Genomic DNA, 15,000 nt, shown 5'->3' with positions numbered 1-15,000 from the left:
GAGAGAGAGAGAGAGAGAGAGAGAGAGAGAGAGAGAGAGAGAGAGCGAGAGCTTACAGAAAGCACGTGCGAGGACGACATTCCTGCGCCGACTTCCTTCCTACTTTAATTACGCCTCGAGAGAGTATCCGCCGCTGATCTTTTTTAATTACGAGCGAGCCAACCGAAGCGGCGAACGAGTCCCAAAGGCGAAGCTCCGACCCCCGCCGCTCCATTTCCAGATTGTGTCTTCCTTTCCGTCATTCACGTCATTCACGTCATTCATGTCATTCACGTGTGCCAAAGTCGCGTCAACGGCGGCCAAGGCTAATGACCGTGGCATGAAAGTAATTAAGTGGCGAGTGTAATTCTACTTGTCGGGGACTGTCTCTTTGTGTTGTGTGTGTGTGTGTGTGTGTGTGCCGGTCGAGGGGAGGGGGGTGAGGGGGAGGTACGGTTGGGGTTGGGGTAGGGAGAGGGTAGGGTAGGGTAAGGTAGGATAAGGGAAGTAGGGGTATGGGTAGGTAAGGGGAAGGGGAAGGGGAAGGGGAAGGGGAGGGGAAGAGGAAGGGAAAGGGGAGGTGGAGGGGTGGAGGAAGAGGAAGGGGAAGGGAAGGAGAGGGGAGGGGAGGGGAGGAAGCAAACCGCTCTATGGGACAAGGGCATAAAGGAAACAAAAAAAAAAAAGGTGGTTCCTTTTAGTACACACACAGTACATTGTCTAATCACCGCGGGGAGAACGCTATAACATTTTGTTAGTGGTGGTGGGAGAGGGGAGGAAAAAAAGGTAGGGGGGAGAGGGGTGAAGTATAACATGCAAAGTGGTTAGCGGGGAGAACTATAATAACAGGTGATAGGAGAGTTGGGGGGAGGGAGAGGGAGGGCATAGGGGGTTCAGGGCGGTTGCAGCAGGTAGGGTAGGGGAGCATACAACAAGTGAATAGCGTGGCGTCCCTTAGTCCCTAACTACGAAACTACGCAGGGGATTAGCTTCTACAAAAAAAAGGGGGGAAGGGGGGCAGGGGGGGGAGGAGAGGGTTAGCAGAACCTACTTCCTCCTTCGCTAACTCGCAGAGCACCGGAGGAATGGGACTGGGACTATTAACCTCAAGAACCCCGAGTATATACATCGAGGTGACCTAGCTAGGATACTGTATTTACTACAATAAGCGTGTACCGTCTCCCCCCACCCCTCCATCCTCCCCTCTCCCCCCACCCCTCTCCCTATCCCCCTCCATCCTCCCCCCCTTACCACCCCTCCACCCTCCTTGGCTCAATGGGACTACACCCCCCTCGCAAAGTTAGTATCCTACGTTCGTATCCCCCCGGACTGGACCACGGTTGATGTTGATGTTACGAAGGGCACGTACTGTAGTCCCTCCAGGTCACCGCGCCTTATCCCCGAAAAGAGAGGTCAAATACAAGGTCATATATTAGGAACTATGCGAAATGTAGTTTTTTTTTTTTTTTTTTTTTTTTTTTTTTTTTTTTTTTTTTTTTTTTTTTACTGGTATAGTCCCTAGGCTAATATTTAGTAAGCATCCCGAGTGAAAGAAAAATGACAGGCTCCCGTCCCCTGCGGTCACGCCGGATGACAGCATCACCAGCGAAAGTGACCCTCGTGAATAAATGAAGAGTGAATAATTAGCAGTCTTTCAATACTGACAGGATGGGTATCGGGATATGCTGCTCGATTTTCGCTGCTATTTTACGTCTCTCCCTCTCTCTCTTTCTCTCATTCTCTCTATCTCTCTCTTTCTCTCATTCTCATTCTTTCTCTCTTTCTATCTCTCTTTCTCTCTCTCTCTTTCTCTCTTTCTCTCTCTCTCTCTCTCTCTCTCTCTCTCTCTCTCTCTCTCTCTCTCTCTCTCTCTCTCTCTCTCTCTCTCTCTCTCTCTCTCTCTCTCTCTCTCTCTCTCTCTCTCTCTCTCTCTCTCTCTCTCTCTCTCTCTCTCTCTCTCTCTCTCTCTCTCTCTCTTTCTCTCTCTTTCTTTGTTCTTTTACGTTTAAGTTATTCATTTTCTTTTTTCGTTTCATCTTTTCAACTTCAAACCCATTATTCCCATTGTGATTACCAAAGATTATACACTCACGATACATTATCTAATTGATAACCCGGATAGATTAGCATAATTCCCATTCTGCAATTCGAATTTATATTCCTCGGTGATGTTATCAATAAGGCCGTTATAATTTTCGCTTCCATGGCGGGCGAATAACACATCACTTGAATAAGTGAACACGACTTGACAAGTGGCGCTGCGGTGACGAGTGGGCGGGGACTGGGGGGGCTGGGAAAGGGGGAGGGGGGCTGTGGGAGGGGGAGGGGTCTGGGGGTGGAGCAAGGAGGGTAGGGGGAGGAGGGAGGAATGAACGAAGATTGACAGGGAGAAATAATGGTAGATACTGAGAGAGAGATTTTTTTTGTCTGAGAGAGAGAGAAAGAGAGAGAAAGAGAGAGAGAGAGAGAGAGAAAGAAAGAGAGAGAGAGAGAGAGAGAGAGAGAGAGAGAGAGAGAGAGAGAAAGTGTTAAGGGTGCAGTTGGGGATAATAGGAAAGATAAACAAAATCATGCAGGAGGATAAGAGCAGAGAACAAGAACCAGAGAGAGAGAGTGAGAAAAAGAGAGAAAGATTGCGAATACAAGTAAGAGACAAAGACAGAAAAACGGGAAAGATACATACAGAGTGATGGAGAAAGATAAAGAGAATTGAAAGAGAGAATGAGATTAAGAGAGAGAGAGAGATAAAGAGAAGAGAAAGAGAGAGAAAAGAAGAAAGAGAGATAAAGAGAAAGAAAGCGGGAAAGAAACAGAGACAGAGCAAGAGACAGGGGAGTATAGAGAAGGGGGGGAAGGGGAAAGGGGGGGAGGAGGGGGTGGACGAGGAATCATGAATAAGTGAGCCGTCACACACAACACTGCAAGGACTCGAAAATTACAGAGCGCTTTGTTGTAGGGGGGAATGGGTGCGGGTATTTACATATTTCAGCTGGCCGTCGCTCCGCCATTACCGTGCTGTGTGTGGATGAGCTTAGAGATAGTTTCCCGAAAGCGAGCCCTGATGTGGAGGTTCATTTGCCAGCGTTGAGCCTCTGGTTCATTTAGGTTATGGAAGAGGGTTTTTTTGAAAAGGTATTTATGAATAATTGCGTGCTTAAGATTGCTGGCTATTTTTTTTTTTTTTTTTTTTTTTTTTTTGGGGGGGGGATTTTTTTTTTTGGGGGGACAAGGTATGTTGGTTACAAAAGGCTTTGTTTTTTTCCCCGTGTATGAAATTGGGTGATTACCTTTCACTTGTTATTACCTGTCGCTTGATAAAAAAAGAGGAGAAAAAAAAAAAAATAGTGACGTGGCGATACAACGAGGTACGTGACTCACCCTGAACGATGTCCCTATTCTGACGAGGAATGTCCGCGAATATTGATTAAGTTCTTTGTAAAATATGATTGCAAATTTAGCAGAAGCTCCGTTACGTCAACGCCACGAGGCATTTTTTTGTGGTGCAATTTGTTGACGTGTTGTGCAACTATCCACCGAACGCAAGTGGGGAAATTGTATCAGCTTGCATTCTAGTTTGGTTCTTCAATGTCGTTTTGTCCATTGTGATGACTATCTATCGTAGACACAGGAGAGACGACACACGCAAGATGACACAGGAGAAGTTGACACAAGAAGACAGACGAAAAAGGATACGAGACTTGGCAGAGATGAGACGACAAACGAAACTTAACATGAAAGTGACACAAGAGATGCCATAAAATGCGACACAAAAGAGGACACGAAAGACGACACAGGAGACGGACAACACGAAAGACGGACAACACGAAAGACGACACGAAAGACGACACGAGAGACGACACAGGAGACTGACGACACGAAAGACGGACAACACGAAAGACGACACGAAAGACGACACGAGAGACGGACAACACGAAAGACGACACGAGAGACAACACGGGAGACGGAAAACACGAAAGACGACACGAAAGAGGACACGAAAAGACGAAAATCTGCAACGCCCTCCTTTTCGACGCAGTAAACCCAAGGACAAAGCTAGCTGCAAATGCCTCGTAATGCGTCCAGTTGTGTCCCTGTCCCTCCTCAGCCCGACCTCTAAAGGGGGTCTTCCCTGCCCTCTTCACAACCTCTTTGGACTGTCCCTGATCGTGTCCCTGATCGTGTCCCTGCCTCCCCTTCTCCCGAAGTGTCCCCAAGTGTGTCCTAACCTCACATCGCCCCTCATGTGTGCTCCTTTTACGTCCGATCTCCTCGTTGTTTCGTCTCCCCGACGTCCGCCTCAACTGCCTTCTGAGTTCGAGGTCCTCTTTGCTTCATTTGACTCTTGTTCTCGTTTCTTTTATTATTGTTTCTTGCTTCCCCTCGCTGCTTTACTTACGTCCGGTGGTCCCCCTTCGTCCATTCTCGTAGCTGTGTTGCTCGTTGTTCGCTTGCTCTTTTTATCCCTCACTCTTTTTATCTCGTCATCTCTTTCTCTTTATATCTCTCGCTCTTTTCTCTCTCTCTCTCTCCCTCCCTCCCTCTCTCTCTCTCTCTCTCTCTTTCTCTTTCTCTCTCTCTCTCTCTCTCTCTCTCTTTTTCTCTCTATATATATCCGTCCACGAGCGTCTATCTATCTCTCGCTTCATATTTTTATCTCTCTTTCCCCCTTTCCCTTACCCTCTCTTAATCTTCTTTCCCTTATCCCTCCCACACCATCTCCCTCTTCCTCTTCCTATCTCTCTCCCTCTCTCCCTTCCACTCCCTCTCTCTCCCTCTCTCCCTTCCACTCCCTATATCTCCCCTTTTCTCCCTTCCACTCCCTCTCTCTCCCTATCTCTCCCCCTCTCTCCCTTCCACTCCCTCTCTCTCCCTATCTCTCTCCCTCTCCCACTCGCCATCCCTCCTCCCTCCCTCACGCCCATTTCTCCACCCTCACACCTACCTCGTAATGGAAGTTTTGTTCCCTTTAGCGGGGCTGCAGGAGAGGTTCCGGAAATAGGCCATTTCCTATTTATTCCATAATGATGATGATGATGAAATGGATCCAAGAGACATGTATTATTCATACGTTTGCGACCTCGATGGTGCGGATCATCAGTGTGGATCTTGTAACTATATATATCTTTTTTTTCAAATATAGGTGTAAATGTTTCTGCAGATCTGGAGATTTTTAGTGAATGATGATGATGATGGTGGTGATGATGATGATGATAATGATCCTGACGATGGTGATGATAGTGATTGGTATGGTCATAGTTGCTACTACTATTGTTATTATAGTCATTATCATTAATACCATTAATGTTTCCCCTGGTACTTGGGCCATTTTTAGACCGGGGGTGTAAATAATCTTACTTTTATTTCCATGGAGCTTATCTATATTCGTCTAAAACTCTGAATATGAACTGAATATGACTTTGTTCCTGAAGCAAGAACACCATATCGACATTTCAATGATAAAGTGATACATATAATCCTTGAGTTATAAGGGTTCGCTTGGCGTTTGTGTTTTGTGATTACTGGTTGCGATAGCTATTTACGCTTCGTAATAGCTAATCAATGCTATTATCATTGTAAAGGTGAAGATTAGTAATGGTATAATTGCAGCATTGTAGTCGGTATTTATCTGATTGTAATAACGTGTCATTCATTACAAGAGTTTGACTCCCTTGCGAGCTGATCTGACCTGATCTGACCTGACCTCTTCTTTCCCCCCCACAGGACGCCGAAACCGCCATCACTAACATGAACGGACAGTGGATCGGCTCGCGCAACATCCGAACCAACTGGGCCACACGCAAACCGCCCGCGCCCAAAAATAACGACGGTAAGTACGCCCGTTTCGCTGGAGGTCGGTTCTTGGCGCCGACGCGACGGTGACCCGCGCTCGGTTCCCCCGTTAGTTATGCAAATTGGTGTGCTTTCTTGTATACACGCGCGCATAGAGGACATACGCACCTATTGATATATTACACATTCCAGTACACAATCTTACTCGTACACGCATATGGACAGTCACACAATTCAACGCACACATATATGAGCACATATTTGAATAATCATACACTCCAAAACACAGTCTTACTCCCACGCGCAGACAGACACACACACACGTACACACACACACGTACACACACACACACACACACACACACACACACACACACACACACACACACACACACACACACACACACACACACACACACACACACACACACACACACACACACACACACACACACACACACACACACACACACAAACACAAACACAAACACACACGTACACACAAAAAAAAAAAATAAAACTTCAATATTCAACCGAAACAGATCACCATATCAAAGCAAAAGAGTAAACCAAGCAATAATGAGAGAGTAAAACTGATCATAATGATTATAAAACTAATAACAATAGCAACAAGAATAATACGAATCATATTGATAATCACAGTGATAAAACACTTACAAATACCGAAACACCTGATTGGCGAGGAATCGAAGGCAATTCCGAAGTCGGAGGCGCTGCTGGGGCCATGGCTAGGTCTAAGTCTAGGTCTAATTAATAATGACAAATGTAGAAAAAGAGGTATACACGAGACTCGATAATTTCCACAACGCAAGAGCACGTAATTGACGCGTTTCGGATTACGCCGTCATCAGAACGACATGTAGTTCTGATGACCCCGAAACGCCTCAATTACGTCTCTTGCGTTGTGGAAATTATTCCGTCTCATGTATTCCCCCTTTTTACTAGGTCTAGGACTAGGGCTAGGGTGAGGGCAGCTGAGGAAGGCCTTTGTCACGAGGGGAAGCGACCCGGGCAAGGAGGACAAGGCATCAAAGCAAGGGGGGGGAGGCCAGGGAGGGGTGCCACTCCTCTCAACGCGGGTCTTGGTCAGAGGTGCAGTGGCTAGGCGGCCAGAAAGGGGACAGGGACTGCTTGGAACTCGTGTTTGTTTATTTTGTGTGTGTGGGGGGGGGGGCGTGTGGGCATGTTTGTGTGTGTGTGTGTGTGTGTGTGTGTGTGTGTGTGTGTGTGTGTGTGTGTGTGTGTGTGTGTTCGCGAGCGTGTGTGTGTATGTGTATGTGTGTGTGCGTAAGTGTTCGTCCGCGTATGTGTGCACCCATACGTACATAAATGCACACTTCTTTTTTTTCTAATGCATTTGTGTCAGGGTAGGATAGCTCGGTTATAGTTCTCTCTTATTAGTTTTGGGTTGAGTTTGTTCTCGCTGTCTAATTTCCAGTAGGAAGTTTTGTTCATTTTTACTCGTGTTTGCATTTCAAACACACACACAGCAGGGAATCGCAACATGGTCCCAGTGCAAAAGAGATTAATCTGAAAAATATATTGATCCGGCCTTGGATTCTAGGGAGGAAGGGTGAATCTTAATGGTTCCTGCTAACACACACATATATATGCATACTATATTTATATACATACGTACATACATATGTGTGTGTGTATTTGTGTGTGTGTGTATTTGTGTGTGTGTGTGTGTGTGTGTGTGTGTGTGTGTGTGTGTGTGTGTGTGTGTGTACTATGTAAACATTTATATATATATGATATATATAATATATATACATATAAATATATAATATAATATATATATATTTATATATATATATATATATATATATATATATATATATATATATATATATATATATATATATGAATATGCATACAAATACTGCACACCTATTACATATTCAACTTCGTGTCTCATTACCAGGAAAGGAAGAGGTTGGCTGTGGTGCCACTTATCATGCCAAGCAAGTGCGGAATGTGTTGAGCAAGATCTTTAACCCATTGTCAGGCATTCTTGCAAATTCACCTGGAGTGCGTGTCTCTGTGTGCATAAAGGGCTGGACATGATAAGCCTAACAGCGAGTTTTTTTTTTTTTTTTTTTTTTTTTTTTTTTTTTTTTTTTTTTTTTTTTTTTTTTTTGGGGGGGTGGGGGTGATTAGGGTGAAGAGAGAAAATTCTGGTGACTGATTTCTTATTTTGTCTGTTTTATTTTTGTTGATATTTTTGTTTGTTTATTTTGATAGCGGGGTTGGGTTTATTTGTTTCTTTATTTAGTCATGGGTTTGTGTTATTTATGTCAAGCGGGTATGTAGGAAATTTGAATTACGTGACATATCGTCTGCCTCAATTGAACCTTTTGTTAAACAGTCCCCGACTAGATTCAACTCTCCACCCCCTTCCTCCATCCTCCCTCCCCCCTTTCTCTTCTCCTCCTCTTCCCTCTCCCACTCTCCTTTCCTCCCCTTCTCCCTCGAGACTCCAGTAAGCCCCGGAAAACCTGCTTCCTCTCCCTCTCCCTCTATTTCCCCTCCTCCTCCCCCCCTGTACCTCCTCTTCTCCTTCCTCTACTTCATTCTCCTCCTCCTCCTCCTCCTCACGTTTACAGTCTTTCTTCCTCTCCCCTCTCCCCTCCTTCTCTCCCTTATCCCCCTCCTCCTTCTTCCTTACCATCCCCTTCCTCCCCCCATCCCCTAATTCTCCTCGTTCCTCCTTCTCCTTTCTCCCCTCTTCTTCCTCCACCTTCCCCTCCTCCTCCTCTTCCTTCCCTTCCTCCTCCTCCTCCCCTCCTTCCTCCCGCTCCTCCTTCTCTTCCTCCTCCTCCTCCCCCTCTTCCTTCCCCTCCTCCTCCTCCTTCCCCTCCTCCTCCTCCTTCCCCTCCTTCCTCCTCCTCCTCCTCCCCCTCCTCCTCCTCCCACCCCGCTTGTGCACCGTTGCCACTGCATAATTGATTGCCAAACACTAGCGACTGTGTAACTTGTGCCAGTGCGATACGAGTTGGCAAGCTCTGAGGTAATTTTTTTATTAGATCATTTTAGTCGACTTGCCTCCTACAGACATAGTTAGTGGGGGTGGAGAGGTGGACACAGAAGGACATCCGGCGTTCGGGGCAAAAGTGTGCTACGCTTTCCTTCCTCTGTGGCGGGATGCTGATGCTGGGGGGGGGAGGGGGTATGGGGGGCGTTTTCTCTCTCTCTGTTTCTCTGATTCGTGATATGGATTTAGTGTGAGTTGGGCTTTTTTTTGTTTTGTTTTTTGTGGTCTTCCAAGATTTGATGATTATCAGTTATTATTGTTATTGGGATTGTTCTTGTTCTTTGTTTGTTATTTATTGTTCTTCTTTGGTTAATATTCACTATCATTGTCCTTCCTAGTATTATTTTTGAGGTTAATATGCACTATCTCTGTCCTTATCAAGTGGTTTTATTTTTGTTACTCTTACTCTCTCACGTGATTGTTGTTGTGGTTGCGAGAGCGAGTGTCGCTGTGATTATTAACATTATATCGTTTATCATTATTGATGTTACCATTATTGCTATTGTTTTGTTATTCTCTGTATCGAGTTTCTTTTTTTTTTTTTTTTTTTTTTGGGGGGGGGTCTATTTTAGGTACAGATGTTTATTGATTTATATATATATATTTTTTTTTTCAAATGCTGTTATGTAACTATTTGTATCCTTTTTTTGTAATAAGTAGGGTCACGAGTAGTCGTATTCATAAAGTCGTTATCCTGACTGACGCTGGAGAGTAAAAGGGAGAGAGAGAGAGAGAGAGAGAGAGAGAGAGAGAGAGAGAGAGAGAGAGAGAGGGAGAAAGAGAGAGAGATAGAGAGAGAGAGAGAAAGAAGGCCATCATCCTTCCCTTTTCACTACCCTTTAATCAACCCCCCCCCCCCCCTACCTCCATCTCTCTCTCTCTCTTTCTCTTTCTCTCCCTCTCTCTCTCTCTCTCCTCTCCTCTCCTCTCCCCTCTCTCTCTCTCTCTCTCTCTCTCTCTCTCTCTCTCTCTCTCTCTCTCTCTCTCTCTCTCTCTCTCTCTCTCTCTCTCTCTCTCTCTGTACACCCTCCACTCCCCTTCATTCTACGCACACATATGCAATACACATACGCACACACACACATATCGCCCTCAAGCAAATATCATACTGTGTTCGTTATACCTTTTTTCACATATATATAACGTGCTAACAGTCTTGCTCGTACACGCTATTCCAGTACCCGGAGTAACAACACAGAACCACCCGTTGTAATGCATTTACTCTTTTTTTTTTATCATCAACTCTCTAGAACCTTATTCATTTTGGGATTTCAGAAAGTCTGTGCCATTGCAAATTAGGGATTAAAGTTATTCTGCATTGTATTCTGAATTAGATTTTGAGATTAGGATAATGCGGGTGTCTGTGGATTGTACTTTTTTCTTTCTTTTCTGTTTTGTTTTGTTTTTTCTCTGTGTTTGTTTGTCTGCCTTTGTCTTTCTTTTTTCTTGTCTGTCTTGTTCTCTATCTATGTCTGTCTCTCTCTTGTCTCTCTTGTTCTCTATCTATGTCTCTCGCTCTCTCTCTCTCTCTCTTTCTCTCTCCCTCTCTCTCTCTCCCTCTCTCTCTCTCTCTCTCTCTCTCTCTCTCTCTCTCTCTCTCTCTCTCTCTCTCTCTCTCTCTCTCTCTCTCTCTCTCTCTCTCTCTCTCTCTCTCTCTCTCTCTCTCTTTCTCTTACACACGCACACATTATCAAGTTATTCCCCACTATATCACCTTTTACAGTGCTACCTCTGACTCGGCGTAAAGAGTTATTACTATCCGGCAACCCCATCCGACCGTGTGCCGTGTGCAGTAAGGCCGCGTTCAGAAAGATTATTAAGGTCATGTCATTATCTATATGAATAAAAATGGTTGTCGGGTCTCGTCAGTTTCCTCCCCTCCCCCCTCCCCAACCCCCTCCCTAACTCCCCCCCATCCCCCTACCTATTATTTTTTTTCCTCCCTCCCTCCCCCCCTCCCATGTATAGCCAAAAATTAGACGTTATTACAAGGTGATTACTGGCGTCGTTTTGTCTAGGTAGTGGCGTCAAGTGCGGCCTTACGTCGAACAGAAACGTAGCGCGGAAGCCACACGGTCGGTCGGTACACGGACTCCCCCCCCCCCTCCTCCCCATTTTTAATGTTGGGATTTTACAGTCAGGAGCACCGTTGTTCGAGCGAGGTGTCCCTTAAATTCTGCAGGTGTTATTGTTCTACTTTTTTACGTCTTTTTCTACGTTTTTTTACGTCTTTTTCTACTTTTTTTTACGATTTTTTTTCGTCATCGTACACGCGACCCAAAGATTCTTTTTTTTTTCTTTTCTTTTTTCTTGTTTGTTTATGCACACAAGGTATGCATTTCTTTGGATGCTGGATTCCATTATGCTCTGAGTAAAGGTTTATAGCACCGAGGCCATTATATCTGGACTGCATTTGCCTTGCGTGTGTACTGTAACGTGTGTACTGTACTGTAATCTCATGTCTTTCGGCGGGTCCACGGTGCCCTTGTAGTAAACATGCTCAGACGCTGAAATGATTTTTTTCTCCTCGTAGTAGTGGTTACTTGTTCGATTGTGGTATTCATGTTGGGACTGACGCATACGGAACTACAGTATGCGTGTGTGTGTGTTTGTGTGTGTATGTGTGTGTGTGTGTGTGTGTGTGTGTGTGTGTTTGTGTGTTTGTTTTACCCAGCATCATCTCACACTTCTTAAGTCTTCTCATTTGTCTTCGTTTCCTCTTCCTCTTCCTCTCCCTCTCCCTCTTCTCCCCCTTCCTCCTCCACATCCTCTTCTTCTTCTTTCTCCACCTCCTCCTCCACATCCTCTTCCTCCTCCTCCACATCCTCCTTCCCCTCCTCCTCTGCCTCTTCCTCCTGCACATTCTCCTTCTCCTCTACCTCATCATCTTCCCCCACCTCCTCCTCCTCCTCCTCCTCCTCCTCCTCCTCCTCCTCCTCCTCCTCCTCCTCCTCCTCCTCCTCTTCCGCCCCTCCCTTCTCGCCTGCTCTGGCAGTAAGGGTAATGATGCTACGACCCTTTTCGACAGACTTTAAAACTTAACAGTCACTTCTTGTGATCCTCATAAAGAAGGCCGTTAAGGATGTGGGGTCATTTACAAAGGTCTTTTTGTCTGCGCGTCATAAAGGCCGGAGTCGGCGGTTGGCGTGCGGAGCCGGATGTTGACTCGCTCCTCCTGCGACGTGGCGGCTGCCCCTTCTTCGCGTCCACGCCCTCCGCCGCCCTCCGCCGCCCTCCGCCGCCCTCCGCCGCCACCGCCACCGCCTCCTATTTGTTTATCATTAGAATATTCGTCGCTCCATAGCTCCCTTTGGCATGGAAATTCTCCGCTCTCTTTTAGAGCTTGATGAATGGACATATGTAACTATCAGTCTCTCTTTTTTTCCCGTTCTGTCTGTTTTTTTCTATTTCTTTTTTTTGTCTCCATTTTTTTCCTCTCTCTCTCTCTCTCTTTTTCCTCTTTTTTTTCGTCCTTTTTTACATGAGAAAACGGGGATGTATGACTAACGATGCAGACAGAGGAAGAAGGGAAGATGGGAAGCTGGATCGTCATCTTTCATGAGGAGGCTTCGAATGAGATATTTTTATTTATACGTTTAATGGTAATGAGAATCGTATGGACATGAGGCGGAGAGAAAGGCAGGCCGTGGCGACACCCGCTCTACTGGTAACTCAATTATCTGTGAGGAGAAAAAGAGTCCGTTTAGAAGGAGTTATAGGAGAGGAGAAGGAGGAGAGTTAACGTAAGTAGCATCCCCGGTAGAGTGCAGAGGAGGCTGTGGCGGCAGAGGGGAGTAAATGACACGGGGAGAGAGAAGAGTGTGTGTGGTCTTTTGACTAATGTTCTCCGTAAATGATCTACAGAAGCTTTTCTCTCTCTCTCTCTCTCTCTCTCTCTCTCTCTCATTTGCCTATCCCGACTATACCTTGTCTGCGTTACAAATGATGGCTGCTTATTGTCTTCTTCTCGCTGTCTTCGAAAAGCTTTGCGTAGTTTTGTCGGTTCGTAAAGCATTATTCTCCCTCGGCTTGTGATGAGGCTGTGACACCACCCGTATGGCGGGAGGCCATTGGGACTTTGGGTGTAACTATTTTTTCTTGTCTTCGTCCCTCGCCGGACAGTACTTTGCCTTGGGAATTTTCGTCTATATACAAATGCACAGAATATAATTGTATATTGGATGACTAACATACATATACAGACACTCAACATGCGCACGCAAACAACACACGTACATATTTAAACGCATATATGAATGTGTGCGTGTATGTGTTCACAAACAAAGAGACGTGGACTCTGATATATGCATATCTATCTATACGTAGAACTGACTCCTACTTTAGTTTTTTCGGTACCCTATATGAAAAAGTCTTCGGTGTACACAATCCACATTTCACTATCGCGCTTGTACTGCACAGTGTATAAAGTGGGAATAGGTTGGCACTTCTCATGTATGAAAGCGGAGCCACAGAGCTGACGTGGCGGCTACAGCAAAGTATTCCGAGTTCTCATTCCTGAACACCGAGACGCTGTTCTATGGCGAGAGAACACCAAACCATCCGCCGCCATCGCCTCCACCACACATTTTTATTATTAGTCCTTTCCATTTAATCAGGTTTAGGCAGACTCACCTACAATTACGGCGTCCAATTTAAAGAACGAGGCCGGCTTGGAGATGTAGCGTTTCGTTTATCCGGACGAAGCATTATGGCATTTGAGTCCACCCTCTGGCAATTGATTAAACCAATATGGCGGCGGTCAACCCTCCAGAGAGCGTGTTGTTTGATCCTGGACCGGACCGCTGCCGTTCGCTCTGTGTCATAACGTTGCGGACGCCGCCACGCCCTCGCCGCGTCGCTGAACAATCACCTGTGGCTCCCGGAGCGAAACATTATGTCCGCACCACCTTTCGCGTACTGCCTAATTACAAGGAATTACATGCTTATGTGTTTCAATCTCCGGGAACGTGGCGGCCTCTGCAGATTAGTTAGTAGCGCTTACCCTGCGTGGAGTCTCCCACCTGTTCATGCTCCCCGCCTCCCTCACGCCGCTCAAACCATATGCTCCCCCTTTTTTTTTGTGGGGGGGGGGGAGCAGACGAATTGAGGAATGCACATTTTGCTTTCTAGAAAACAAGCCAAATTTCCTGCCTCCGCTTGATGAAAATGCAAGTTTGCTCCGGAGTTCCCCCTGTGCCTTCTCTCTGTTTTTCTATTAAGAATAAATTGAATCTGGCTATATTTATCGCTCGAGAGAGAGAGACATTATAGACGCAGTGCAAGGAAGAGAACCAGATGTAGCAGACACGACCTCGCGACCTCAGAGCTTGCAACTGGAGTAAGCCAGAGATTACCTTGTTGTAGGCTCGTCAAGAGGCAGCTCACCTCCCACGGCTGCCTCGCCAGAGAAATTGAGTCGCTTTAGGATGTCTGGCCCGGAGATTTAGATTTTTTTTTCCCCTTTTTCCCTTTATTTTTTTTTAGTTGTTTATTTATTTAATTTTGACAGTCAGTCGTACGGCGCGAAAAAAGGTTCGAAAATGCTATGTGTTTTTTTTTTTTGCGAGCGCTGTGAATGAAACGTGATTAAGATAGGTGGACTTACTTGTGCTGTGCTATTAAAGAATTAAAGTGGTATGGCAAGTGCAACGAGGCATAAAGGAACAGGACGGAGGACTGAACAACAAAAAGAGGAATTCCCCCTTTCCCCGTCCAAAAAAAAAGTAATGAAAAGAAGGAGTATTATAGACAGCCACTTTATTCCAGGAGAAGGGAAGATCATAACACAGGGCATAGGTCGGGAGTGGGGCGACTGGCAGGCAGGCAGGCAGGCAGACGGGCAGACGGGCGAGGGAAGCCTTACTCTTGCATGTGGGAAAAGTGAGGCTCAATTTCAGTGGAGAAGAAAATCGACCCGGGTGTAGTACAGGCACGGAGAGGGTAGGGGAGAGAAGGAGGAACGAAGGAATGTCTGAAGGAGAAGGGAGACGAAGAAGAAGAAGAAGAAGAGAGAGGGGGGGAGGTGGGCGGGGAAGGCTGCAGGTCCCAGGCGAGGCGAGAACAATCAGGGAGGCAAGGAGGTTCCTCACAGTCTCGCCGGAGACACGCGCCATCCGTAATCATTTGTTTGGAGCTCTTGACGTTTCCCATTATCAGGATCATGGAGTCTATAG

General features: G+C 46.0%; 1 protein-coding gene across 13 annotated transcripts in view; it reads left to right on the top strand.

Moving 5' to 3' along the window:
• Window positions 1-15,000, top strand: part of LOC122248578 (cytotoxic granule associated RNA binding protein TIA1) — a 1,144,397-nt gene that overhangs the window by 1,099,862 nt on the left and 29,535 nt on the right. For all 13 annotated transcript variants that reach the window (XM_086547977.1, XM_086547975.1, XM_086547978.1 and 10 more), the window contains one exon: window positions 5,701-5,806. In XM_086547977.1, coding sequence (XP_086404103.1) covers window positions 5,701-5,806 — 106 coding nt within the window. The remainder of the gene's footprint in view (window positions 1-5,700; window positions 5,807-15,000) is intronic.

The sequence above is a fragment of the Penaeus japonicus genome, unplaced genomic scaffold (assembly GCF_977035675.1).
Source record: "Penaeus japonicus unplaced genomic scaffold, GWHDUDI00000001_assembly GWHDUDI00000020, whole genome shotgun sequence".
NCBI classification, from domain to species: domain Eukaryota; kingdom Metazoa; phylum Arthropoda; class Malacostraca; order Decapoda; family Penaeidae; genus Penaeus; species Penaeus japonicus.
The sequence above is the reverse complement of the archived record's forward strand: the minus strand, read 5'-3'. Positions and strand labels throughout refer to the sequence as shown.